This window comes from Trachemys scripta, chromosome 4, assembly GCF_013100865.1.
Source record: "Trachemys scripta elegans isolate TJP31775 chromosome 4, CAS_Tse_1.0, whole genome shotgun sequence".
Classification (NCBI taxonomy): domain Eukaryota; kingdom Metazoa; phylum Chordata; order Testudines; family Emydidae; genus Trachemys; species Trachemys scripta.
In genome coordinates, this window is record NC_048301.1 from 110,223,990 (window position 1) to 110,251,433 (window position 27,444).

At 41.8% G+C, this 27,444-nt stretch overlaps 1 protein-coding gene across 2 annotated transcripts in view; it reads right to left on the reverse strand.

The window, feature by feature from the left end:
• Positions 1 to 7,034: 7,034 nt before the first annotated feature.
• The window catches only part of LRP5 (LDL receptor related protein 5), a 276,227-nt gene continuing 255,817 nt past the window's right edge, over positions 7,035 to 27,444 (reverse strand). Inside the window, exons 18-23 of one of the 2 annotated variants that reach the window (XM_034770363.1) lie at positions 20,771 to 21,007; positions 19,984 to 20,094; positions 15,098 to 15,331; positions 13,148 to 13,287; positions 8,249 to 8,346; positions 7,035 to 7,691 (exon numbers count right to left, since the gene is read on the reverse strand). In XM_034770363.1, coding sequence (XP_034626254.1) covers positions 7,430 to 7,691; positions 8,249 to 8,346; positions 13,148 to 13,287; positions 15,098 to 15,331; positions 19,984 to 20,094; positions 20,771 to 21,007 — 1,082 coding nt within the window. In that variant the 3' untranslated portion in view covers positions 7,035 to 7,429. Of the gene's footprint in view, positions 7,692 to 8,248; positions 8,347 to 13,147; positions 13,288 to 15,088; positions 15,332 to 19,983; positions 20,095 to 20,770; positions 21,008 to 27,444 lie in introns of both variants that reach the window. The other variant, XM_034770362.1, reaches the window with a different exon arrangement.

Consider the following 27,444-nt stretch of genomic DNA (forward strand, 5'->3'; position numbering starts at 1 on the left):
TTGTTCACCCTTGACATGAAACCCATGGTAATGTGTGTATATCTCTCAACACAATTACAGCTATATCACAGTTCTAATTCAGGTGTGGACCGGGCTATGCTTTTCATGGGTGTCCCTTTCCCTTAGCTTAATATGTTATTGTGAATCTTGAATTTCATACAACATAGCAACGAGTACTACCCTTTACTCAAGTGCTGGGTCATCCAAAGCTGTAAAAATCCAGTCAATTGTCCCATTGGGATTCACTTTTGTCAGCAGATCATGGAGCTGCTAAATAAATCTGTTTTTAAAAATATTTTATTACAAAACAAAATCCACAAAATCTATAATACAAATGCAGAGTTTGTTAACTTTACAGTTATTTATACACAAAACTTCAAACAAAGGTATTGGTATCCTGAAGAAACACCACAACTTGCAATGTCAGGAACTGAAAATGATTAATATTTAAATGGTTTGTTTATTGGTTTTGAAAGCCTTCCACATCAAGTAGTTTTTTGAAAGGCTAATTTTTTCATTATGTTAATGCTAGAAAAACATACTTTGCAGAATAATTTTAATAACTAATTGGTTTCTGATTCAAGGACTTAAATTGTACGGTATTAATGACAAAAACATTTTAGTGACTACCTGAAAATGTTAATTTAGTCAAAAATACCTAAAACAAACTATAGGCATTTGTTTAAATTAACATCATGTATTTTAATAGATAGCATAACTCCTTTATATAAAATTATGGAAATCTGACCTTACAAAAGGGGTAAATAAGTAGCCGAAACTCACTTTAAAAAATGCAATTGAAAAAAAAAAATCACAGAATATTACAAATTAAGAAATATTTGCTCCAAAAATATCAATGTAATTATCAGAGTCCACATTAAGAAATACAAAATAAATGTAATTTTATTCTATAATATGGGCATGTCTGTTTGGAATGAAAGGGGCACAAAAGCACACTGTTACACTAATATGCAACATTTTGTAAAAACTAGCCTCTGGGGCACAATCAAGAAATGATACTGGGGCACTTAATTTAAGGCGTTGTTTTCTCCCAGTCAATATGCTGAGCTGTTTAAAATACCCAAGGCAGTAAAATGTTGGTTTGGTTTTCTTTTGTGACAATGAATTCTACAAAATGATACAAATATAAAGCTACACTATGTAGGTTGTTTGCAGAATACATATTTTAATATAAATATAAAAGATTGATGTGAGGGACTCTTTTTATCGTAACAATTCTTCGTAATCTTTGTATATTCACGTACATTTACTTTAGCAGCAATTGCGGTATATTTAGATAAGATAAAAAAAGCTGTCTGGGTTAGATTTCTCTTTACAATGCCCTCCAAATTTCACGTACAACAGCAAAGCGCTGCTCCTGCTTTAAGCAATTTTACTTTATCTGCGTCAGATTGATATATTCCATTTGATATCACAAGTATTTTGTTTCTAATTGCAACCAAATACTTCAGTACATATTTACAGTGTTCTCCTGCAAATACATTTTACAAATTAAGTTGGAGTACCTCTCTCTCCAACACACACACACACACACACACACACACACACACACCCCCTCACACACCCCCTGAAGAAGTACAGATGATAACTGCACTAGAACATGGTATGTTCCTGATCTAGAGACAGGTGCTTCAGTTTTCAGAAATATATAGTGCGGATGAATTAGTCAGTCACCTACCCGAGGTTTCAAATTTGCTTTCTGTCTCTGAAAACACAATCCAGACATATCTCCATACGTGATGGTCAATCTAAAAATTCTGCTTGGGATTGATCAGTGAGGTCTTCAGTGTGTTGGCAGTCTATTTCTTTGCCCACTGAAGTCAATGGTGCAGAATAGGGCCTTAATTCCCCACTGAAATCAGTCAGGATCAGGTGCTTGGTCATTATAGCTCAATAATGTCCATGGACCAACCAAGAGGTGGCAGGGTATTGCCATGAGAGCTTGGAAGTAAATTTGGGATCTTTGGACCTGGGAATGATGGTTTTTAATTTTGGGGGGCAGAGGACTATTGTATCAGACTCATTTCCACCAGCCCTACCATTAGGTCCAACACAGACAAGGGGCGATGGGCCCATTTCAGAGCCTTCTCAGGTGGGGTCATAATGCCACAGAGCTGTTGGCTAGTCTCAAAGAAGAAAAGAATACTAGTTACAACAAGGTATTTACAGAAAGCAGAGCAAGGAAACAAATTACAGGAGCTACAAAATTTTTATGCATATTGGTATTCGTTTCAGATACTTCTTACATTTTAAAATATAAAACTGGTATCTTATTGTTAAATAAAATCAGAATAACGGCCCAAGGGTTTTTAATGTAACAACGTAACAAAAAGAAACCAAAATGCAGTATTTGCTTTGTCTAAGAGACGAGCTGCATTAGAATTCTTGGGCATCTCACAGTGAGTTTTCTGTAGCCAGGATTATTGGTTATTCAGTGGCCAGTTAAACCTGCCTTCTCTGTAGACAAATTTTCTTTCAATCTTTTGTGTTTGAGTCAAATTTTTACTGAGGAACATATTCAAAATCATTTAAACCTATAAACTGTTGAATAATTGACCATGTAAACCACCATCCCCCTTTGGCTGTGGCTTGCATACAATGCTCTGTCCAAATAAGGATATTATTTATACTATGTCCCTCAGTCCTGCCTAACATCAAAAATGATATTTCAAATTCAGGGCTCCATGCCAAGCACTTTTGTGTGTTTTTAATTATTGGGAACATGCCTGCCTTCTGTTTTCATTTCCTGACATTAACGGATATCAGTTGTAGCTCAATTATAAGCACAGCTACTCACTTGGATTGGCTCAGTGTAATGCCCATCAGAGTAACTAGGATCAGAGGAGACCTTTCAAAATGCTCAGGGCAAACAAGAAGGGCAAATTATACCAATGGTAACTGGTAAGTGCACTAGGACTGACAACAGACTCTGGTATTATAGAACTCTCCTTCCTAACGTAGTGCCTGATCCAACACTCACTGAAGTCAATGGAAGTCTTTCCACTGCCATCAATGGGCTCTGGATTAGCCTCTAAGTGGGGCTCCGGAGTGTTACTGTTCCCAGCTTCCCATTCACTAGTGTACACTAATCCACCACAGATCTTGGGGATGCACCAAATCCCTGTCTTGAAATGGAAGGACAGGCAGGAGGCACCACCTGGCACAAAGGAAGACAGAAGGCTGGTAGAAGATGGTAGAACTTTCCATAAAGATCGGGGACCAATGGCTTCTATAAATTAGTGCTAGATGTAACAAGGGCCTGGAACTGGGAATTTCCGAAAGATCAATACCAGGAGTGTAAAAGAGAGCGATGGGATCACCATGAGGAAATAAAGCAACACAGTACTGGGGCGCTACCGTGAGGCAAACATCACCATTCGCTGGGATATACATGTTTGTATTGTCTTGGCTTTAGTGCGTTTTGGAGGTTTCTCCAGATTGGAGTGAAGCGCAGTTGAAATCTCAACGAAGATTTCCAAACATGAACAACTATCTGTGGACTAAAGACCTTATCTTTACTGGGAATTTCAACCATGGGTGGCTGGCCACCCATCTAGCTGAACCAGTATAAAGCCAATGTACGCCACAATTTGCCCTGATGCACCTTAGCCCTGCTTGAAACGGGAGTAACTTCACTGGTGTAAACCATGATTTATAGCAGCTTTGTCTGTCTACACTACGGCATTACCCTGCTCCATCTATATCAACAGTTGTAACCAGGGCAAATCTCAGTGTAGCCACCACATAAGATAGTTCCTTTTACAAGTGTAAATAGAGTCTGTCTCTCTTTCATTCTCTCTCCACTTTCCTAGTACACCTGTCTGTTAAATATGGCACAGGATTAATTACATCCTTTGCCCATTACTAGCTACACACCAGACACAGGTCTGTCTTAGCTTAAACTGGCTGAAGTGCTAACATACTGCAACAGTGAATAATAATGATCACAAGGAAAATGAAAAACACCAGGCTAAATTGATTTAAGACCACAACTGCTCAAACTAAGGCAATCCAAACACATGCATCTTCCTGCAGATTTTAAGAGCTCTCTCTCTGCAAACACTGTTGTCATCTTTCACAAGGCACACTTGGTTAATAAAACTGGACGTACAAACTACCAAAAAACACTCTGCACATTTTATTTTCTGCTTGGTCAATATGCAATGGCTATAACCTATTATTTTCATTTAACAGTATCTCTCCAGTTCTCTGTCAGTCTGATCTAGAGGAAAATAGCACCTATTTTGCTCAGTTGAGGAGCCTGAAATTCAAAAGGCTGGAAGTACATTCACAGGAACAAGTTGCGTCATATTTCCAGGAAGCAGGGGCCCCTCTTACTGAAATAGGACATCTTTTCTAGGATACTGGCAGTGTAGGAAACCTGTGTCAGATGTACACAGTCTCCAGCAATTAGAAGTAATACTTTACATTCCATTTAAACAAAATGTTTAATTCTTAAACAAGTTCTTTTTAGGATCGATAACTAAGCCAATAATAATAATAAAGCAGGGCAGGACTTCTAAAAACACAGTCTCCGATATTGACCATCATCCAGTGTCTCAAAATAAGGTCATTTCTCAGTGAACAGGTCATCACAGCAAAAGGCTCTGCTCTTCCAACTGAAATTTAAAAGCTGTTTTCAAGCACTGTACATGCTTTGTTTATTCATACATATCCAGAAGTGTTTCCCATAGTCAGGTCTGAATTTGACCGTCAAGATAACTGAAAGTCTGAGCAAAATTCCTACAGTTTCCTTAAACTCAACCCCAAACCTCATAATAGGAAATAAGTTTTCAGATAAAGTGGTTACAATTAAAAAAAATGTGGTTCTCTTGTTTAAATGAAGTGGTTTATAAAAAAAAATTAATGTAATCTTGCATCCAGCATCATCACAAGGACACATGAAATGTAACACTGCATATTTCTAAGCAAGAGCTGTAAAGTGACATTACTAAAATTATGAATTCATTAACAAATGAGGAACAATGATATCACACACTTAAATACAATGATGTGAGAAAAATACATAACTAGACTGTAGTCTCCAACTAGTGTAAGCTCTTCTTTAGACGAGGAATATTTTATGTAAAATATCCCATGGATTTCTATTTACAATCTTGACTGAAACATTATGACATGAAATTTGATCCTCATTCAGCCAAATAAGCTCACACCATTTTCCAGAGATCTGCCAAGAGTCACTCTAAGGTTAATAGACACTATGACCTCCTCTCTCCTGACATACTGCAGAACAGCTAATGTTCATGGGAAAAAATCCATTTTGCAGTGTTCTTAGTATAAGGTTGATCTGCAAAATTAAACTCTTAATACTTTGTTCTGTTTTACCCCAGACAAACAAAGGGCCTCTCCTCTGAGCTGAATCCAAATCAGAGAGGCTAGGGATTTTACAAACCAAGCTAACAAAACCAAGCGCCTTCTCAGATTTTTAATAAAATGCCAGTCACAGTGAGCAAAATTCTGTTCTTGGATCCATGTGGATAGGAAGAGCAGACAGTGAGATCTGAGAATGTAGCAGGATTAGAATGTTTGGAGTTTAAATCCACACTGAGGATGCAAGTGAAGAATTTTGGCCCTTAGTTGGAGGATTCCCCTTGCTCTTGCTCACTTGGTCTCTCTATCGCTCTCAAAAAAAAAAAAAAAAAAAAAGCTTGCTAAAATAAAAATCCAACTTGGGAGTTCAAAAACAAAAAGGTTTCATTTCTGTCAATGATGTTAAGTCTGTCAGAGGCTGATGGCATCTGTTCTTCAGCATCTGTAAAAACAGGTGCAGATCTGTATAGCCAGTTTTTTTCTCAAGTATTTTGACTACATGTCCACATTATGGCTGCCATCGTAAGGACAGTTTCTAAAAGTGCTGTGCAATGGCAGAGCCCTTTTACTATAGCAAGGAGAAATATAGTTCATGTCTGTAAGTTTGGTAAAAGGAACTGATAACCACCCAGCTATCATCTTCTTAAGTCAGTGGTTCTCAAATTTTTGTACTGGTGACCCCTTTCACATAGCAAGCCTCTGAGTTGCGACCCCCCCCCCTTATAAATTAAAAACACTTTTTTAAACATTTAACACTATTATAAATGCTGGAGGTGAAGCGGGCTTTGGGGTGGAGGCTGACAGCTCACGACCCCCTAAGTAATAACCTTGTGACCCCGAGGAGTCCCAACCCCCAGTTTGAGAACCCCTGTGTTAAGTGCTACATGTTAAATGCCTGAAACAGATGTCTTCTGTGGTGTTGTCTTGGCATTACATCAGTTTCTACAATGTGAGAGTTAATTTTAAAAAAGAGAAAAAATAAAAAAGTCCTTATTTTTGCTGCCTTTTGGTAAAATTAAACTCATTTTAATGTGTGTGGGTTGTTTGGTTGGGTGTGTGTTTGGGTTTTTTTTTGTTCTACCTCTATACATATTTAATCTTAAAACTTTCCTATTGAAATAAATATGAGCTGGCATGTCACTGGAACCCCATACTCTGGGATCTGGACATCTGGAACTAAAGCAATTTGCTGAGCTAAATACAGGGGCGGGAGCTACATATACAGAACTGACTATAAATTCCAGACTTCAGGAAAAAGGTGACGGAACTGCTACCATTTTTCAGAAAAGAGGAGACTAACTTAGGTATAACAGACCTTTCCTGGCTGACCCCCACAATCTCTCTGGGAATGGCTCTGTGGCCCCATGCCCACCTAGAGTGAAGTGGCTGCTAGGAAATGATGGAGGAGCTTGTTTCATCACGTCAAACTGGCAAGAGTGACTAGTGCTGAGTGAATAGAGGGCAAGGTTCAAAATCCAGGCCTCTTTTAGTGCCTGGGTTCCTCTGGGAAGCAACTGGCTCGTTTGCAAACTGGAACATTCAGGAGGGAGGTTGTTTGTTTGTTTTCATTCAATGCTCTAAACAAAAATATTATTTGGTTATTAATTTTTTGGCAGTGAACAAATTATTTTTTGAAACAAAATTGTTTTTTTTTTCTTTTTTTCGAATAACCTTTCTGTGTGTGTGTGTGTGTGTGTGTGTGTGTGTGTGTGTGTGTGAGAGAGAGAGAGACACGTTGACATACATTTTACAGACTTAAAAAGGGGACTTTAAAAAACCCACAAAGGCTCAACATCCTCATTCCCCCCCCCCCCCCCCGGAGGTCTAGTCAGTTTCCTGACTTCAATTAAAAAAAAGGCAATTATGGCACAAAAGAATGGAAATTAAATTAAAAAAATCAAATTTATAAATATTCTTCCACTGTACACATTTTCACAACCCCACCCCATCCATTTTTATTCACATTTTCTTTTTTTAAATTCCCACCCCTATTTATTTTTAAAATCATAAAATATATTTTAATCTTTGTTCATATTTAAAAATATTTACAGTAAAAGACAAGTTCCTTCTATTAAGGTCATGAGGAGTCTGTACAAGGAGACGGAGGAGGGGGGTAGAGGTGAAAGTAGCTTCGCTCTGTGGCAGGAGATGGAGGGCAGCTTTCTTCTGCTGACATATACTGGCTGCGAGGCGTGGGGGGAGGGGGATAAGGGTCTGAGTCTGAATTTAGATCTATGTAGTATTTGTTGGCCTTCCACCGGCTTGTGGTGTAGTCGCTGTCGCACACATCTGTGCTGCATGGTGTCGTGGGCGGAGCTATCCCTCGTATAAGGTAGGGTCTGAAAAGTTAACAGCTCAGTGTTAGTAGTGTTCAAAATTCTTAAAACACACAAAAAAAAAACTTTGCATGAATTTTAAATGTAGATGAAAGGTGCCGGAGTGAAGACCTCCAAAGCACAGGTGTTACAGATGGGATTTTTAAAGGAGCATAAGAGAATTAGGTGCCACAAACTAGAATCACTTTATCTTGTTTTACACAGGGTGCTGAACTGCCGTCAGGTGATAGAGTCTATTTTGGCTGGATAATAACCAGCAACCTAGCAGTGAAAAGCTCTAGACCCGATTTCTAAAGCCCCAACCAATCACTCACATAATGTTTTCATTTTTCAGAAATGAACAGTTGCATTAGGACAAGAGCACAAGCAAATAAAGCGGATGTTCGATATAGTAACAAGAGTAACCACAGTCTGATGTGCCATTTAATCAAAGAGGAAAAAAACAACCCCTTTTTCTCCTTTAAAAGGTGAAGCTTTGAACAAGATTGGGTTTTTTCCTAGGCACAAAACCAAAGAGACCCCAACCTAAGAAAATGCCAAGCTTTCCGTCTGATCTGTACCTGTAAGATCTTGTTGTTGAAGGAATGTTTGATGAATAGAACATCTCTGTGTTATATAAGGAGCGATCAGTGGCTGGGGAAGGAGGTGGGTTCAAAATCTGTGGATGTTAAGAACAAATAAGGCAGAGGTTCAGTTTAATTCATTATAGAACAATACTTAGAAACAGAGAGAAAAACAGTATAAAAATATCTCCCATAGGTTGCTATTATCTCATCCTTAGTCTAGCCTCCTCTCCTTGTTTTCACATGTAGCTTCATAAGGATTCATAGATTTTTTTTTTTTTAAGGCCATAAGGGTTCACTGTGATCTTCTAGTCTAGGCATAGCACAGGCCACAGAATTTCAGCCACTGATTCCTGCAGCGGAGGGAATTACGATTCCCTACTATGTAAGTGAGAGGTTAGGTGACTTGTCCAGTGTTACATAGGAAAGCTATGGTGGAGCCAGGAACTGAACCCAGTTTTCCAGAGTCTCTACCTAGTGCCTTAATCACAAGAGCTTCCTTTATTTATGGTCATATAGACAGATCTCTTCCTTGTCAGACACTAATGGACCTGGAGCCTCCTCCACCCCCAGCTCTTATCCTGTCCCAATCAATGCTACACCCAGGAGCCTGAGTTCCTTTACTAAGACCAGTTCACTCCATGTTTTCCCAGTAACTTTTTTTACTACTATTTTTAAAATCACACCAGTTTGACAAGGTCAGCAATGCAAAGAAGCTATTAGCCATGAATGCTTAAAATCTCCCCCCATCCTGCACCCAAAAAATGACTAATTAATTAATTGTTGGCAGCCCTTACAGCCCTTAAGAAAATAGCATTAATTATGCTTCAAGTTTAACACAAACATGCAGTGGAAATCCCCCCACCCACTCCATTTTTTTTAAAATATTCCAGTCTATTCGTTTTTAGAGGAACAAAGTGAGCAGTAACACTTCATGTATTTCATGTTCTTTCTAGCACAGTTCAATTTAACAACAATACTAATGGGTACATCCTTGCCTCCCAGTGGAGTGACATGCATAAATCACTGATCAGTAAGATGGGAATGTGCCGCTAGGTATTCATTACCCTCTTCAATATACACCCAATCCCTCCTCCCCCACTGTCAGTGGAAAGAGAAATGTGATCTTCAGCACCAATAAAACACAGATAAAATAATAACGCTTTGTGCCTTTCATCCAAGGATCTGAAGGTGATTTATAAATATCATGTTAAGCCTCCACACCCTTATAAAGAAGGTAAGGGATCACTGCAGTCACCACTAAAATACAGCTACTTCTGGGGTAAAAGGCAGCAGTTATTTAGCACTGCACCATAGGGAGATGAAGAATGATGTATCCACTGAAACGGCACATCTTATTTGAGCAGGAATTTGATTAACATCTGTATTCTTATTAAAAATGCCAAAGGAACTTTAATTATCACAAGTGGCCAGGACCTCAGTTTTATGCTGCATCTGAAAAACTGAACTTCCACCAACACAGTGGTCTCAACATTGAGCTGGGGCATGTCATCAGTATTAACTCAGGGGGAAAGTACCACAACACTTCCACACTAACCCTACCAACAGACTTGCATACACATCCAGCAGGAAGGGAGAAAAGACACAGCCCTGTGGAGCTCCACACAATTACATCTTAAGGATGATGAGCGATTGCCCAAGAGTACCCTATGGGAACACTTAGCAAGAAAGGAACAGACCATCCAAGAGCAGCTCCATCCACTCCTATTAGAGTTATCAGCTGAGTCAACTACACTTCACAATTCATATTAAAGTCAGCAGATCTCACTGAGGTTAGCTTTAACACCTGTGGCCAGAACCTCAACTGGTGTAAATTGGCCTAGCCCCATTGACTTCAATGGAACTATGTTGATTTACACCAGATGAAGATCTGGCCCCTGATCTTTATCCATTGCCAGGAGAACATCCATCAACACCACTCGTGTGTCTGTGCAGTAGCCACAATAACTAGGAAGATGACCAGAGACAGCTAGAAGCTCAGAGTTGTCTTGCCACAGCCTTTCTCCATAATCTTAAACTGAAACTGGAGGATTAGCTACCAGATCATAACTGGCCAGAGCGTCAGGGTCAAGTGATGGTTTACTGAGTAAAGGCTGCACAACAGCTTCCTTAAGAGAATCTAGCCTCTCACCTTCCCTAAGGGAGGCATTCAGTCTCCCTCAGCAATGAACCCTGTTGTTCCCCACAGGCCTTCACAAACGTGGGTCCGAAGGATGTGATGTGTAAAAAGGACCCCCAGCACCTCAATACTTCAGTGCAGAGCACTGGCCTAGCTCAACCAGATATGACCTTACATTTATCCCTTCCGTGCTCATAAAACCAGGCATCTTGGCCCAAATCCACTCCATTTTTTCCTCACTGCAACCGGAAATTTCCTCATGTCTGGAGGCACTTGAATCAGGTACCAAGTGAAGGCATCTTGGATTAACTAAAATGGCCACAGCTCAAAACAAATCCGGACAATATGGTGGAGGCAAAGTACCTCTTGCTGGCCTCTCTTTGTGCTGCAGCATAATGCTTTTGTTATGCAGTTAATCTGTCAGTGACTTCAGTGAACAGACTCACTAGCTATCTTCCTGCTGCTTCATAAAATGAATGAATGAAACCCAAACTTACACAGTGCGACTCTTTGGTCCCATTTAGTGGCTAGTGTACATAGTGGTTTATGAGTCTGCCACAGCCTCCAAGCTAATGTACCCGGTCCTTTAGCTCAAGCAGTAAAGGTTCAGATTTTATATCCAGAGAACCTGTGTTCTATCCCTGCAGATGACTCAACCAAGGACTATGTTACAAGTGGTGGCTTGCATTGGGGAGCTCAATTGTTGTGGACCTCTGTGTTAGTGGGAGGTACACAAAGAGCTGCACAATCTGCTATGATTGATGTCTTGTTTAAGTGGAGCTTGCATTGTGGATGGAGCTGAGCGAAGTGGTGTAGGAGAATACAACCACTTATTTTTTTGTCCAGTCTGCCCCTGCTAGCTAGTGGCAATTTAAATGTTAGCACTGTTCAGTATATCGCTGCTGATCATTTTAGCAGACGTGCCCAGCTACTCTGAAGTGACATGGAGAGATTGGGATCATCAGCAAAACTTAGAGCACACCACACTTCTTCCCCTCTCCACTCATCAGATCTCTGGTCATAACTCTCCATCCCCAGTGCTTCAAATATCAGACCTGTGTTTGCAGCTTATCTCTTTGGTGCTTTTTTATTGACCTCAATTAACACAGTGAAGGATAACAATGAAGTAGGAACAACTAGAGCCTGACTACACACAGGTTTTGTATTGCTCTAACTATATCTGTTTTGAAACGGATATATTTAAAGTGGTACAATCCCTGAAGTTAGAAGAATGAGCTATGCTAATATAAGCACCTTTACACTGATATAACTTTATCCACACTAGAGGTCTGTACCACTTCAACTGTATCGATTTCCAAACCGGTATAGTTACAGCGATACAAAACCTGTTTACAGACCACTTCTTAGGCTTCCTTGCTCATTTAGATTGACATATGTAAACTATTTACATTTTTAATCAGTAGGTGACACCCATGTGTGCACTATTTATCTACTATAAAGTTGACCAGCAAATCCTGGTGGTTTTCCTGCTCCCACGAATACTGAATTAAAAGGGCTGCTAAGTTGGAGTTCCAAATATCTTTACAGACTCTTGACTCACTCCTTTGTTGTCCTAGTGAGTGGGGAACCAGGAAAAGAAACCAAACCAAGCTTTTCTGTATTGCAGAATCCAATAGACAGTTCAGTTGTATTCACAATTTTCCCTCACCCATCTACCCCCTTAAAAATTAAGAAATAAGATTATTGTTACTACTAGACACAAGAACAATACATACTGGCTTCCAAATTCTTTTTTGATTTATTATAACGTATTAACTGTTTATATGTAAACATGTGTACACTCACCTCCCTTTATATACTAATTTGGCTCTCAACTGCAGTATGGACCATCTTAATCATTTTTGTCAAAGAACTTCTACTGCTTAGAGAGGCTGGCTCTGAAAGCTCATGTAAACAGAAGCATAAATGCATGTATTGCTTGGTCAGTGATGCTGAGAAGCAGCAAAATAACTGTACAACAAGATGCTGGTGCAAATAATCTCTGCATCCCTCTCCCATAAGTCACCAATGCCCCTTCCTCATTGGGTTTTATCATGCATCTCTCCCTTTTCATTTCCTAACCTCTACAGGCTTATTTCCTCACTTATGGAAATTTGGTTTCAGGACTAAGAATCTCATTTTCCAACAGTAAATCATGTAAAATCCAGAACCAGACAGCTGAAAAACCACAAAATGTTTTAAGCTTCAGCAACATACAATGGTGCCGCTTTGTTTTTCTGGTGCTTGCATTTGGTTTTCTGAATTAAAGTTGAACTCTTTGGATAAACAGTGAGCCAAGCTTAGTTTTTGAGTGTTTTCTTCCCCCGGCTGTGTTTTGTTTGTTTTCTCACTCCTGTGCATGCTTGATGCTTGTGGGATTATGCAGTGCCAAATGTCATCAGGTCAGTGACAGAGTTCAGCAGAGACAGAGGACTAGATATTTACAAGTACTCGGGATGTATGAACACCCATACCAAAAAAAAAAAAAAAAAAAAAAAGGCACAGGAATGTCCTGGAAGAGCATCTTTTTAACAACACAACATGGTAAAGACCACGAGCACGATGCAATGCTCACAGGAATAAATGGAAGCCATTCTATTGAATTCAGTGAGCACTGGATTGCCCCACTGCTAAATGACATCATCCAAGACAGTCTTTATTAGCATTTCTCTAGTAGCACAAGTTTTAATCTGTCAGTTTTTTGGACAGAAATGGGAGGCCCTTTATCTCCTGTTGGACACATTTTCAAGACTTACCTGTGGGTAGAAAGTGGCTTTAGTGCTAGATGAACTACTAGAAGAGGCTCCAGTAACATGGTTTCTGTCATACAGAGGGGCACCGCTACTTCCTCCCATGAGGCTCATGGAGCTAATCATAGACTTTCCACAAGAGATGCCTGCAAGGAACCAGGACAAGACAAGGATACATGATTAGCTAACTACAATCTTATCTGCCATTGTAACAGAGCGCCAGATCCTCAGCTGATGTGAATCAATGTAGCTCCATTAGCCCTCATTGTCTGAGACAGTAGTCTTGTTAATTTAAAGCTCATTCCTTTCCTTATTAAGAACAAAATCTTTCTTCTGCTACCAGCCAAGAGTACAACTCCGTTTTAAAGCTTCCTCCTCAAGTCTTCTTGCCAATGCATGGATTATTCGGTTTATGATCCTCTACTCACTTTGAAAGTCAAAGGATACGGCCATGTCACAATCCAAAGTCACAACTTTAAAATAAATTAAATGAATGTATCAGTCACTGTTGCATTGAGCCAGTGACTGACAGCAGCTAGACAATAAAGGAGTCTCCCCAAAGTTTTCTGTTTAAATTGTTTTTTGACCAAAAACTGGGTTTTTGACTAAATTTTTTTGCGAGAAGCATCTGTTTTCTACAGAAGATTTCAGTATTTCATGGAGAAAATAAAAGCTTGAAAACCAAAATATTTCCATTTCGGATATTTTGCCCAAAAAGCCACATTTTCCATGAAAAATGTTGACAAAAGCAAATTTTTTTTTTCAGTTTTGTCAACATTTTCCATGGAAAAAAATCCTATTTTCTGACCAGGTCTTGTCTCCATAAAAACTCAGAGGACTAGTTTCATAATGGGTATATGGTACAATATCAGCCTCTTCGATGATCAGGGAAACATTTGGTTTAGAAGTCACTTTTGAAGGTTTTGCCACCCATGAAGTACTCATGGAAAACATGGTGTTTCATTCATAGAGATGCAGCCTACACAACTTATATTATTTTGACAATCAATTGTATCAGGTGGCACGTATCCCTTTTGGAGTTGTCATGCTCTCAGAGCCCATGCTGCCTTCTTCCTGCATAGTTCCAACATCTAGGGGCAGATTACCGTTGGTATAAATTGTCACAGCACCACTGGCTTCAACGGAGCCAGGAATTGAGGTACGTCTTCACTAAAGAGTTAGCCCAGGTGATTAGCACCTGGGTTTGAACACTTGGGTTAGTCTATTCCAGGTATAAGCAGTCACACTGCAAAGCCATATCTAATTTACTGTGTCCTCATTGGGGCTGCATTCGCCTGTGTCTCTAGAGGGCTTCTAGGGGTGTACCCTGCAGTTCTATGTGCTGTCGTGAGCTGAGCAGCTCTGCTATTCTTTTCCAGTGAATTGTGGAAGAACTTGTCTGTCCTTCTGGGCACCCAGGGCAATCGTGGGAAGGCACTGGAGGACGATCAGCACTCAAGTGATTTAGGCTGAGTCCTCACTGCAAAGTGGTTGGGTTATCAGTCTGAGTGACAGTGGTGCCTGATCTCTAACCTACACCCCCAGCTGGTCCAGCTAGCCCTGGTTTAAGTACCATCAAACTTGGATAAAAGAGTTGTGTGTGGGGATGGCAGAGGGGTTAGAGGTAACACCCAAGAACATACCCATGATCTCCATAGTAACTATTAAGGGGAAGATTTAAAAAAAAATTTAGGCATCTCATGGAACTTTCAAAAGCACCCAGGTGTCTAACTTCCACTGAAATAAACCTATCTGCATCTTTTGGCACCTAAAAACTTTTGCAAATGTGGCCCAATGGGCTGATAAGCACCAAAGTCCCACTGAAAGTCAATGGACGTTTAACATCTAACTTGCTTTGGTGCCTACAAAAACCAGCCCCACAGTTAGTATCCTGTAAAAATAAAATCCAGGTAACATAATAGTACTGATGAAATGCAGGATCCTTACCATCCTTACCAGTAAAAGTGCCATGCTGAGAACTCCCTGGAGCTATAAAATTAAGAGGGACATGAGGGGTTCCGCTAACATATTCATGCGGAAAAGGTCCATTGGGTCCAGCATAGCGCTGACACACCACTCGCTGGCAAACAAAATACATTCCTCCCATGACCAAAAGGGACAGTATGATACCAATGACAGGTCCAATAGCACTAACGTGGGGTTGAGGTTCATCTGAGGATGTGTTTTTTTCTGAAAAAAAGAAAAAAAATTCATTACATTGATGTATATGATGCTGCTCTGGAAAAACCTCCATACTTGCTCCTAAAACCCCAGGCCAAGGGGAACAAGATAGAATGATCATACAATCATTCACACAGTGCACTATGCAAATATTTACATTACATTCACACACACACACACACACACACACACACTGTCCCTCAGGCCTTCTACATTCTGAATTATTGAGCAAGATTTTACATCTCCTCTCCTCCACCTATAGTGGCTAGGGACCTTCCGACCTCACCTACACGTTGCCCTCTAATAATTTACTGAAAGCCACTTTTAACTAATTTTTAAAATTGACTAGATTTCAAGCTGAAAGAGTCCCTTTAAAACATGAGACTTTTTCACTGTTGTAACAGCAATGATATAAACTTGTTCGGTTGGAAAAAAGTTAGCTGCCAGAAATATCTTCATACCATATTCATTATATCTATGGGGGAATTCAACCCTAACCCAACCTAAGGTCATGTTTGCTGTACAGCCATGCAAGCATTGAATCACACGTAAATCACTTTACTCATCTGAGTAGTCCCAGGCAGGATCAGGTCCCTAATGTATAAAAGAAAAATCAGAGCAGACTGCAGCACAGATTAATATGGAGGACTGCACACTGGGCCTGAGGTCACTGCCATGTTAAAGATGAGAATGGCCAGGGAGCTGCACTGTAGAACTAGATCCTTAGATCTATCAGTGGGCAACCTCGGACATAATAGAGGGAGCACACGAGAGACTTGTGTTATGTGATGGGAAGAAGAGTGTCCTGGTCCATGACTGGGACTCTTAGGGTATGTCTACACTGCAATGTAAGCCGTGAGTTAGCAGAACTCAAGTTATCCCATCTGGGCTTGTTAACCTAGGGCTTGAACAGCTACACTCCTTTGTAACTCTAGGTTAGGAATGGTTGAACCCTTGGTCCCACCCTGGGGCTCCAGAATCTACACTGCATTATGCGGGCCGGAGTCCAATCACCCAGACTTCCTAGCACCCTCCCAAAGTGTGGCCATTCTATCCCTTTGTTCATGGTGCAGCATGGGAAAACTTGACTGTCCAGAGGACAAAGAAACTCGGCCTGTGGTATTGTGGGCTACTTTTGGTGGACGTCAGAGCACAAGTCCAGAGGGGCTGAGTCTATACTGCAAAGCAGTAGGGGTTGAACCCTGACTCCTGGCTTGACTCAGGCTAGGACTCTTCATCCCTGTGGGGACCTGGATCCAAGCCCTGGGTTAGCGTGATGTGTGTGTATACGGAAGGGGGTGAAGGGGATTAGGCTTGAACCTGAATGTGAACCCTGGGCTTATATTGCAGTGTAGACATACAATTAGACACTACAATAATACAAATAATAAACAATAACAATAATGCAGTTTAATCTTCTGGTCTCTATTTTCATAGAAAGTTATCTGTGTCATTCCTAAGTCAGTTTTAACTGAAGAATCAAATCACAGTTGGAATAAAATGAGACCACTTATGTTGTAAACCAACACATGCTCGCTTAGCCAAGAATACCTCCACATGTGCTATGTCTTCTGTTGAACTTATACAATAACATATCATGTTGAAATAAAATTATCATTAAAGGACAGGAAGAAAACCCATTCATTTATAGAGCTGTGAGAATTCTGCCCATCTTATTAACCGATGAACCGTTTAATTATTGAATAATGAATGGGACTGTTGATTGGCTATACACACATTGTTTTGATTTTTCAGTGGTTGAATGTATTATAACCATTAGTTTACTTTCCCTCCTAAAAACAAATAAATCTTTAGGATTTAAAATGTTCATTTTTTTTTACATTTTTAGAAAATAACTGTTCTCACTTTTATTCTGAGGGGAGAAAGAGTTTTTCTGTCACATTTGCATTTGTAAAAGTTTCCTTCTTACTCTTCAATGCAGTATAATGCCAAAGTGACAGCATCATATATGTTTGGTTATTGTTCATTTTTGTCATTGGCAGACACTTTCTTTTTTAAAACATGGTGATAGCTCTCCTGAAATTTTGCCCAACATCCCAAAAATGTGTGACTTTCTGATTGAAATAGCCAACACACTAAAATGTATTAATCAGTATCATTAGCTTTCAGAGTTAACAGTGTGTTCTTGAGGCAACAGCGGGGCACATCACACCTCTCCTTAAATTAATCCTGCACTGGGTCACACCATTGAGTCAAAGACTTATGGCAGGATCTGCAGAGGTGACGTAATCAGGAGCTGAATCGGCTCAGCAAACTCTGGTGTCTTTTTTTAATTAAATGAAATCTTAAATTCTGCAGAATCTCTTAGGTGGCCATGAGTGAAATGCTAGCTCAGCGTACCAACAAGCATAGGCTGAATCAAACCCATTCAGCAAGCTGATAACAATTCCTGCACTGGTTCATCATTTGTCCTATTCCATTTGGCAAATCAATTATTTTTTTTATCCTTCCTGCGTTTTGAATGCAGCTGAGCATAACACAGCTATTCTGATTTAACAACTACTTCAGATTATATTATCAGCTCATCATGTCATGCTAAAAGGATCTTCATGCCCCACTATCAACGACTGATGTCAACACAGCTCAGGGAATAACAGGTTAGTGTAACCATTGCTGCAGAGGCAGTAGGTGAGGGAAGTGTACTTTTTTTCTCCCCGTGGTGTTTGTGTATTTTTAACTTCTTTGATGCAGCCAAAGTTAACATACGAAAACTCAGCACAAACTTGGGGCCAGATCCTCAACTTGTGCAAATCAGATTAGTACCACTGAAAACATTGGCGTTATCCCCAATGTACACCAGCGGAGGATCGATCCAGCCTTCAGAATTAGAGTTTGAACCATTCTACCTATCAGATGATAATTTTAAAGGGGCACTCAATTAGATTTGTTTTAAAATGGCCAATTAAAAAACAATCCAGTTTCGATAAAGCATCCTTTGAATACTAAGTCCTGAATTTGTAAAAGATTTTTTTGTTGTTGTTCCCCCAATGGACATTTTTCATCAAGCAAGAAACGAACTGAGGATCTGATTGCAGGATCGGGGCCTTGTGTATGCATCCGTGCACTTGCATGGAGACCAACTGTGGCTGTGCAGATTTAATTGCTGGATCAGGGCCTCACTGAATGCAGAAAAGAAAGAAAACTGGCTATACATAAGATGCTGCCAAATGCACAAAAAAAACTTTGTACTATTATTAAGGAGGAGGAATTGGGTGAGGACTGCAGGAGGGTTAAGGAGACTAGAGAAAAAGGGACAATTGGGGAACAGGAGAATATTCATCCTGAAGTCTCCAGGGTATGAGTTTCCAAATGAATTCATCTTCTATTGCTCTTCTCCTCTCCTAGGCCAACCACCTTTCCTGCTCCCACTTTCTTTTCTCCCCTAATGAGGCTTCTCCTACATTCCCAGCCTTCTCCTGACCCTGCTCCTATTGTGCTTTTGAAGAGCTCCCTCTCATATGGGTCGAAAGCCTCATGAGCCCAGCTCATCCTTCCAATGCTGCCCCCTGCTCTCACCTGTTCAACAAGTCCCGGTTGCTAATGAAACAAGCCTCCCATTGCTGGTTCCCAGCATGAGGAAGGGTGGGTCAGGAACCAACCAGAAAGAGATGGGATGTGTAGGATAATGCAAGCTAGGGGAGGAAGGAGCGAGGTACCCCAACCTGGCTCCCTGGTGGCAGGGAGGTACCCCAACCTGGCTCCTTCTCCCAATCACCCCTCCCACACCTGGCACAACACCCCTTATCAGCTTCCTCTCACACTTGAGAAACTTGCTGATCCCCAACATATTAAATACCCGGCAAATAGCCAGCACCCTAAGACTGACATTCTTAGATGATCTGTAGCATTCGCTATATAAACTCGGTGACTGATTTTGTTTGTTCATATGAGATTCCGAGAAGAGCGGTGTTTACGCTTCTATCCCACAGCAGCACTTCATAGTGAGGAGCTGCAACCATTCAATTAAACAGCCCCCTTTGTAGCTGAAAGTGGCTGTCCTTACTCCTCCCCGCTATTCCAAAGCTTCATGAGCTGTATGCCCAGGCATGGAAGGTGGGGGTGGGATGGGAAAAGCGGGGGCAGTTTTGGGCAGAACAGAATGGAATTTGCATTATGCCTTCCATGCTTCTCAAAGCATTTGACAAAATAATGGGTCAACAGCAACTAAGGGCAAAATGGAGTAGTCATTAGAGGCTCAGCCATAACTCAGATACAGCTTTGGTCATGAGAACTTCAGATTACATTTCAGCCAGGAAATCAAGGTCTCTCCTATGCTCTCTTGTCCTATCTTCACGGTACCTTGCTGGGGCCCTGGTCACAACATAGTCATCTCTTGACATAATTAGACCTTGATCTTGTAATGCAGATGGGGCTAAGTCTTGTTTTAACAGTGTTCCTGAACTGTGCAGCAGCCCTATGAATTGCAAGGCTACCAGTGAGTTGTAATCAGGCCACCAACAGGGCAGGTGTTACAGTATAGACGGGACTGAGTTTAGCAGCAAGCTAGAGCTTGGTCTATCCCCCTAGACTCAGGGCCAGCCATAGAAGTAACAGTCAATATACACACACTTCAAACCGGGGCAGGAATGGAATTCCTGCATGAATGCGGACAGCTTTAATCTCAAGGAAAGACCTCTCACCACACATGAGTTCATCGGAACCGTCGATGCAATCTGGAAAGGAGTCACACTGCTGTTTTATGAGGATGCACTGGCCACTGGCACATCGAAACTGATTTGGGAGACAGATTGCTGCAAGGGAAAAAATAACCGTTTAGTTAGCACACAAAACCTTAATGTAAATCAAATTATAACCTGCTCTGTGAAGTAACTGAACATCTCACGAAACCCAGACGTAACCCATACAGCACTTGCTGCGTGCACTAAACTTCATCCACCTGGAAACTGAATATCTGCGTCACTGTCTATACTTAGGAGAAAATTGGTCAGCAAGACGCACACAGTTTAGACAGTGTGTAATTCTGGCACGTACGAGCAATTACACAGCTGAAGTACACAAGTGTTGATTAACTTGAAAAAAAATTCCCCCCCCAAAACAGAATATGCCATTAAGGCAACAGAATGGAGAGGAAATCTACTTCAGCTCCTGACAATCCAAGGTCTTAAGTCAAATTAGCCCTGTGCGTTTGTTTCCTGTGTTTGCTTTGGATTTCAAATAGACTGTATTTATTTTCCCTAAGGCTTACAAGTAGCTGATCAGATAACTTACGCAGTTATGGAAATGTATACTTTGAGGCATAGTAAAGGGGGTGGGGAGAGATGAAGAGGGAGAGAAGGGCAGAATCAACACGTGTTTTAAGCTTTTCATAATGTATTTTTGCGTTTTTGGTTTCAGAGTAAAAAGAAAGGTCTTTACATCATGGATGGCTGTTTGTTAGAGCCAGGCACTCAGGACAATAAATCTTACTATTGCAGTCTGCTTCGTCAGATTTATCTTGGCAGTCAATTTCTCCATTACACCGCAAGCGGGCATCAATACATTGTCCTTTCTCACACTGAAACTGGGCTGCTAAGCATATAGGACAGTTATCTTCATCACTCCGGTCATCACATTCTGGAAATCCATCACATCGCCATGCCATTGGGATACAGTCTATCTCCCCAGTCGCACAGGTAAACTGATCTGGGGAACAAGTTGGAGGTTCTGGAGAAAAGAAAAACCACGCGTACTCATTTTAGTCCTGATAAAAAGATTACATATAAAAAAGTGAAAGAGACTTTTCACAGATGGAAAACTTGTTACATCCATGCTGAAATTCCTCTGTGAAAATGGCAAGTTTTCATCAAGAGATAATTTACAGTTTTGCCCACGAAATAAATGTTTCCCAATTTGTAACAAAAAACTGTGTATGCTGACAGAAGAGGCATGGTCTAGTTGTCTGAGAACTGGACTGGTGGCAGGGAACTCTGAATAAGTAACCTCGTGTTAGCAACTTCTTTTTCAAAGAGATTTTCACATGGATTTCATATAAACGAATACTCACGAAATATCAGTTTCCACTTGCAAAGCACAAACTGCTAGCGTCACACAACTCTAATCCCTAAATTACATTATCCTAGGATATTTCTGATCATGGTTTAGTATAATCTTTATAACAAAACTGGCATTTTGGGTGAACCAGTCACTAGTTTACCTAAACCAAATGTAACCCATGCTTACTCAGTATGTCTCTCTGTCCTTGTCTAGTGGCTAGTCTGTGTATAGATGTTTATGAGTCTGCTACAACGGTTTAAGCTAAGGAATCTGGTGTTTCTTTGGCTTGGGCACTAGAGGCTCATGCTCTCTCATCCAGAGGTCCTGGGAGGAATCTCCACTACTGCTGCCCCATCCAGCAGCATCGCATTAAACATCAGTGACTGGGTTAAGAACCAGCTGTGTAAGAACCAGTTAAGTGCCAGCTGTCAAAGGCACTTAAACATATATTGCAACAGAACAGCAAAGCCACTCCCTTTTGAATAATAATAATTAGCTTTCATATAGTACTTTTCAACTTTAGATCTCAAATGCTTTACAAAGGAGGTTAATATCATCCCCATTTTACAGATGGGGAAACTGACGCATAGAGCGGTGATGTGACTCGCTCAAGGTCACCCAACAGGTCAGTGGCAGAGCTGGAGATTGAAAAGATGGTTACCTTTCGTAACTGTTGTTCTTTGAGACGTGTTGCTCATGTCCATTCCATTGTAGGGGTGTGTGCTCGCCACATGCACCAGTGCAGGAAGCTTTTCCTTCAATAGTATCCATAGGGGACTGGCTCTGGAGCCCTCTGGAATGGCGCACGTATGCCACAGAATAAGGGGTGCCACCGGCTCCCCCGTCCCTCATTTCCTTCTTGCCAGAACTCTGACAGAGGGGCAGGAGGGCGGGTCATGGGATGGACATGAGCAACACATCTCGAAGAGCAACAGTTACAAAAGGTAACCGTCTTTTCTTCTTTGACTGCTTGCTCATGTCCATTCCACTGTAGATGACTCCCAAGCAGTACCACCAGAGGAGGGTAAGGAGTTCATGGATGTGTCAATTGCATCACAGCTCTGCCAAAGCCACTATCATCTCTGGCCTGCTGAGTGATGGTGTAATGCGTCGTGAATGTGTGTACCGAAGACCATGTTGCAGCCCTGCAAATGTTCTGGATAGGGACATGCACCAGCAAGGCGTCTGAAGACGCCTGTGCCCTCGTCGAGTGAGCCTTCACTACTGGTGGAGGCACAGTCTGCGTCAACTCTTAACAAGTTCGGATGCAGATGGTGATCCAATGCAAAATCCTTTGAAAGGACACCGGAAGGCGCTTCATCCTGTCAGCTATCGCAATAAAGAGCTGGGTGGATCTGCGGAAGGGTTTGGAGTGCTTCAGGTAGAAAGCCAGAGCGCGCCTGACATATAGAGTGTGCAGCCACCTCTTTTCATTGGTCATGTGAGGCTTTGGACAGAACACCGGGAGGAAAATATCCTGGTCGACATGGAAGTTTGATACCCCCTTTGGCAGGAAGAACAGATGGGGCCGCAGCTGGACCTTGTCCATGTAGAATACTGTGTATGGGGGCTCTGAAGTGAGGGCTTTAATCTTGGAAACCCGTCTCGCTGAGGTAATAGCTACAAGGAATGCAACCTTCCATGACGAGCGGGAAAGGGAACAAGAAGCCATAGGCTCAAAGGGTGAGCCTGGAGAGGACCAGGTTGAAGTCCCATTGGGGAACCGGGTCCCGGATTGGCGGAAAGAGTCTTTCAAGGCCTTTCAGGAACCCAATCAACATCTCATGAGAGAATACCGATCTACCCTGGATGAGATGATGGAAGGCCAATACAGCTGCCAGGTGCACCTTGACTGAAGAGAAGGCAAGGCCCTGGTGCTTTAAATGAAGCAGGTAATCCAGGATAGACTGCAGAGATGACTGAGTCTGGGAGATATTCTGCTCTGATGCCCAGCAGGAGAAACACTTCCACTTTGCCACATAAGTTGCTGTGGTTGGGGGCTTTCTGCTCTCCAAGAGAGCCTGCTGTACATGACTAAAGCAGGCTTGTTCCTCTGGATTCAGCGATGCAGCATCCAAGCTGTGAGGTGGAGAGAGGCGAGGTTCGGGTGCAGGAGCCAACTGTGCTCCTGAGAGAGAAGGTCCAGGCGGCTGGGAAGTGGCCATGGGGCTGCTATGGCCAGGTCCATGAGCATGCCGAACCAATGCTGGCGAGGCCATGCTGGGCAATCATAATGACTCATGCCTTGTCCCTCTTGATTTCTGAGAGGACTTTGCTGATGAGCAGAATTGGCGGGAAGGCATACATCAGGTCTCCTGAACACAACAGGAGAAAGGCATTGGAAAGTGAGCCTCTGCCAAGGCCTTGGAGAGAGCAGAACTGATGACACTTTCTGTTGTGTCTGTTGGTGAACAGGTCCACTCGGGGAGTTCCCCACTTCTGGAATAGCATTCTGACGACCTCCAACTGAAGGGACCACTTGTGGTGAGAGAAAAAGGACCTGCTGAGGTGATTCGCCAGCATGTTCCGGACACCGGGGAGGTGCGGGGCTTCCAGGTGGACAACATGCTGAATGCAGAAGTCCCACAGATGGAGGGCCTCCTGGCACAGAGCCAACGAATGAGCTCCCCTCCGGCCTGTTGACATAGAACATGGAGGCCATATTGTCCGTCAACATCTGCACCACCCGACCGGACAGTTGGGGAAGGAAGACACCGCAAGTCAGACGGATGGCTCTGAGGTCCCTGATGTTTATATGGAACGCGAGCTCCTCCCGTGACCATAAACCGAATCTGTAGTGTACTGAGATGCACTCCCCAACCGAGGTCGGATGTATCTGAAATCAGGGAGACCATGGGTCACAGGCTCGCGAACAGCATACCTTCCAACACCAGAATTGTGTTGGACCACCACTGCAGGGAGATAAGTACCCACAGCGTGATCATGATGACCGTATCTAGGTGATGTCTGGCTGGGGAGTAGACGCCCAAGGCAAGGAGACATTGCAGCACCGTCACTGGCAGTAAGAAGGAACTGAGGGACGGGGGAGCCGGCGGTGCCCCTTATACTGGTGCCCCTTATACCGGTGCACCTTATACATGCGTACCACTCCAAAGGGCACCAGAGGCAGTCCCCTACGTATACCACTGAGGGAAAAACTTCCAGCACTGGTGCATGTGGCGAGCACACACACCTACAATGGAATGGACATGACCAAGCACTCGAAGAACCACCTAGATTTCCTGAGTCCCAGTCCAGGACCTAGCCACTAGATACCACTACCTCCCTAGAATATGTAAATCAGCTGTGTTAAAGAACTACAACGGCTTATCACATTACACATTTGTTATAGTGAATATATAAGGCATCGTCTTATGTTAAGTGGTAGTGTCTGAAAAATCAATGAAATGTTAGAATTCTCTTACTGATCTTCCAGGAGGAAGATGTAGCCTTCCTTGCAGGGAGGGATAGCTCAGTTGTTTAAGCATTGGCCTGCTAAACCCAGGGTTGTGAGTTCAATCCTTGAGGGGGCCATTTAGAAATCTAGGGCAAAAATCTGTCTGGGGATTGGTCCTGCTTTGAGCAGGGGGTTGGATAAGATGACCTCCTGAGGTCCCTTCCAACCCTGATATTCTGTGATTCTAACAGCAACAATATATTCACATAATGGCTCCATGGTGACAATGTTACTGTACTTATTGTGTAACAAATGCTGCATAATACAGAAGGGCCCAGCATGGCCATCTTGCAATACAGAATTCTCTTTTAACAGCCAGCATCAGAAAATCTCCCTCTTGGTGACAATGGGAGAAGTAATAATCAATAGGTGTTTTTCTTAAAGCCCCATCTCCCAGAGTCATGCGACTACATGAGAAATCTGATCTTTCATTTAAAATAAAGTTTCTAGCCCTCTTGGTTGTGGAGAAAAGCTTGAAAAAGTGTCCCAAGTGTATCCCAGCTGCGCAAAACCCAAAAGGCAAATAACAAGAACCCAAGATTTATTATTTTTAATCTCATGATTTTTTAAGCTAATTTTGATTTTTGAGGTCTGAGTCATGATTTTTGATTGCTTGGAGTTGGCAATACTGAGTAACTCAACTGTAACCAATGAATTAACAGCTCTGAATAAACTAATATGTCACCTACACCAAATAACTGGGAAAACTCAGGAATTAAAACTAATCTAGATTTCCTATTCAGACACAAAATTTCCAGGCAATGCAGAAAATGAGAATGACCGGCTCTTCCCTGGAAGCTGAATTCAGCCATTGAGCTGCATTTAATATTGTACCCCGTTACATTGAGCAGATACAAATTTGGGCCTAAAACTGGTCAAAGCATCTGTGGGCAGACACTCTGCAGCCCCTTTTTATCAGGCTACTGAAAGATACTGACTCGGGGTTGCTAATGCTGCAGACAGGATGTGTCAGAAAGTATTAGCAGGCTCTGGATAAGATAAAAATGAATGAAGACCAAAAGGGAGGCCCTAAATTTGTTAGATTTATAGCAGAAGATAATGAATCAGTGGGAGGTAAGAAATGTCTCGCTGGCAATGTCTTGCAGGAGCAACAGATTGAGAAATACGAGTAGACTGATTTATTTATTTTTTGGCTTCCAGAAGTAACCACTACTGCTCTGAAACCACATAGTGTGTTGTGGTCATGGGAAAGAAAACAGTTTATAATGGAAATGACTTCCCCTGGGGAGGTCAGAGTTCAGCCAGCACATGAAATCTAGAGAGAAATGAATATGTTTTTTAAAAAATCTGGAGTGCAGCGATAAAGCTAAAATACTGAAGATATGAGGCCTCCCAGAAGAAGTGAGTTTGTTTTTTTAATTCCCCCAGCAAGTGCAGTGCTACAAATAGTGAAAACTCCTGGGATTGTGAAAGAGGCAGGAAAGCATAAAGTGGGGGATTAAGAGAGCTACTATAATGAACCGGGTCACTACCCATCTTGGGATTGCCAGAATTGTCTTGATTTTATTAGCAACAGAGTGCATCAAAGTCATGCTCTGACACTAATTTATGGGTTTGCGAAATGTCGCATATGGTCTTATGACATGTCAGCACTGTCCTGTGCCACACTATGTCATCACAGCCTAATGCAACATACTCACACTCTACCAAGCAGGTTTACAGCACAACAATCAAATCAGTCACATCAGACAAACTTCAGTAAGTATCAATACAAGTGCTAAATCTTCCGAGGCCCAGAGGGGCATTTTGCTGGCAATGAAGACAGAGACATAGATTCAAAGACCAAAACACCAGACCTTATGGAGTAAGGGCCAAGTTTTGATTATGGATGCACCAGATAAGTCCAGGGGAACTGTTTGTGTGCATCCAAGCACTGAATCTGGGCCCACGTTTCCTACAGAACTGTGTAGATAGCTTTAGTCAGAGCCTACATACATTCAGGAAAGTGCAGGTGAAATGACTAGGTTAAAGTTTATCACAGCGGAACTTGTGACCACACATTGGGAGGAGAGGGGGCAAACATGCATGTGAATAGAGGGGATGAAAGGAAGCACCACTAATGTAAATTAGCAGGAAGGTGAGTACATGAGCCTTTTTGTTCTCCGTTTCCCCATTTCCCCCCTCTCTTCTATTGGTTCTCGGTACTAGGAAAATAAAGCAAAGCAGATCTGAGTTCTCATACTCTGTTCTTCCTTATGAATGCACTTCCTGTTGACACAAATGGAAGTTCTGGACATGGATGGAGACTGAAACATGGAAGAAGAGATCCACCATGCAGAGCTAAGACCGGTCTTAACAGAATACCTGTGCAAAAGTTACAAATACATACAGTTTGGGAGGGAGTTTCAGAAGTACTCAGCATTGGCTTAACTGCTCCTCCATTGAAGTCAATGGGAGTTTTACCATTCACTTTAATGAGAGCAGAGTTGGCTTCTGAAAATCCCAACCTTTAAAAACAAAGATAGTTAAAAATAAATTCTCATTTGACTATCTGTTAACACTTAATAGCACCTTAAAAATAGGACACCGTCAAGCCCAAATCTGACTATGCGGCTTCTTGACCCCAAGAGCTCTGAGAGTCTTTATGGATATGTGTGCTCTATATAAAAAGCCCTATTAAATTAATTCA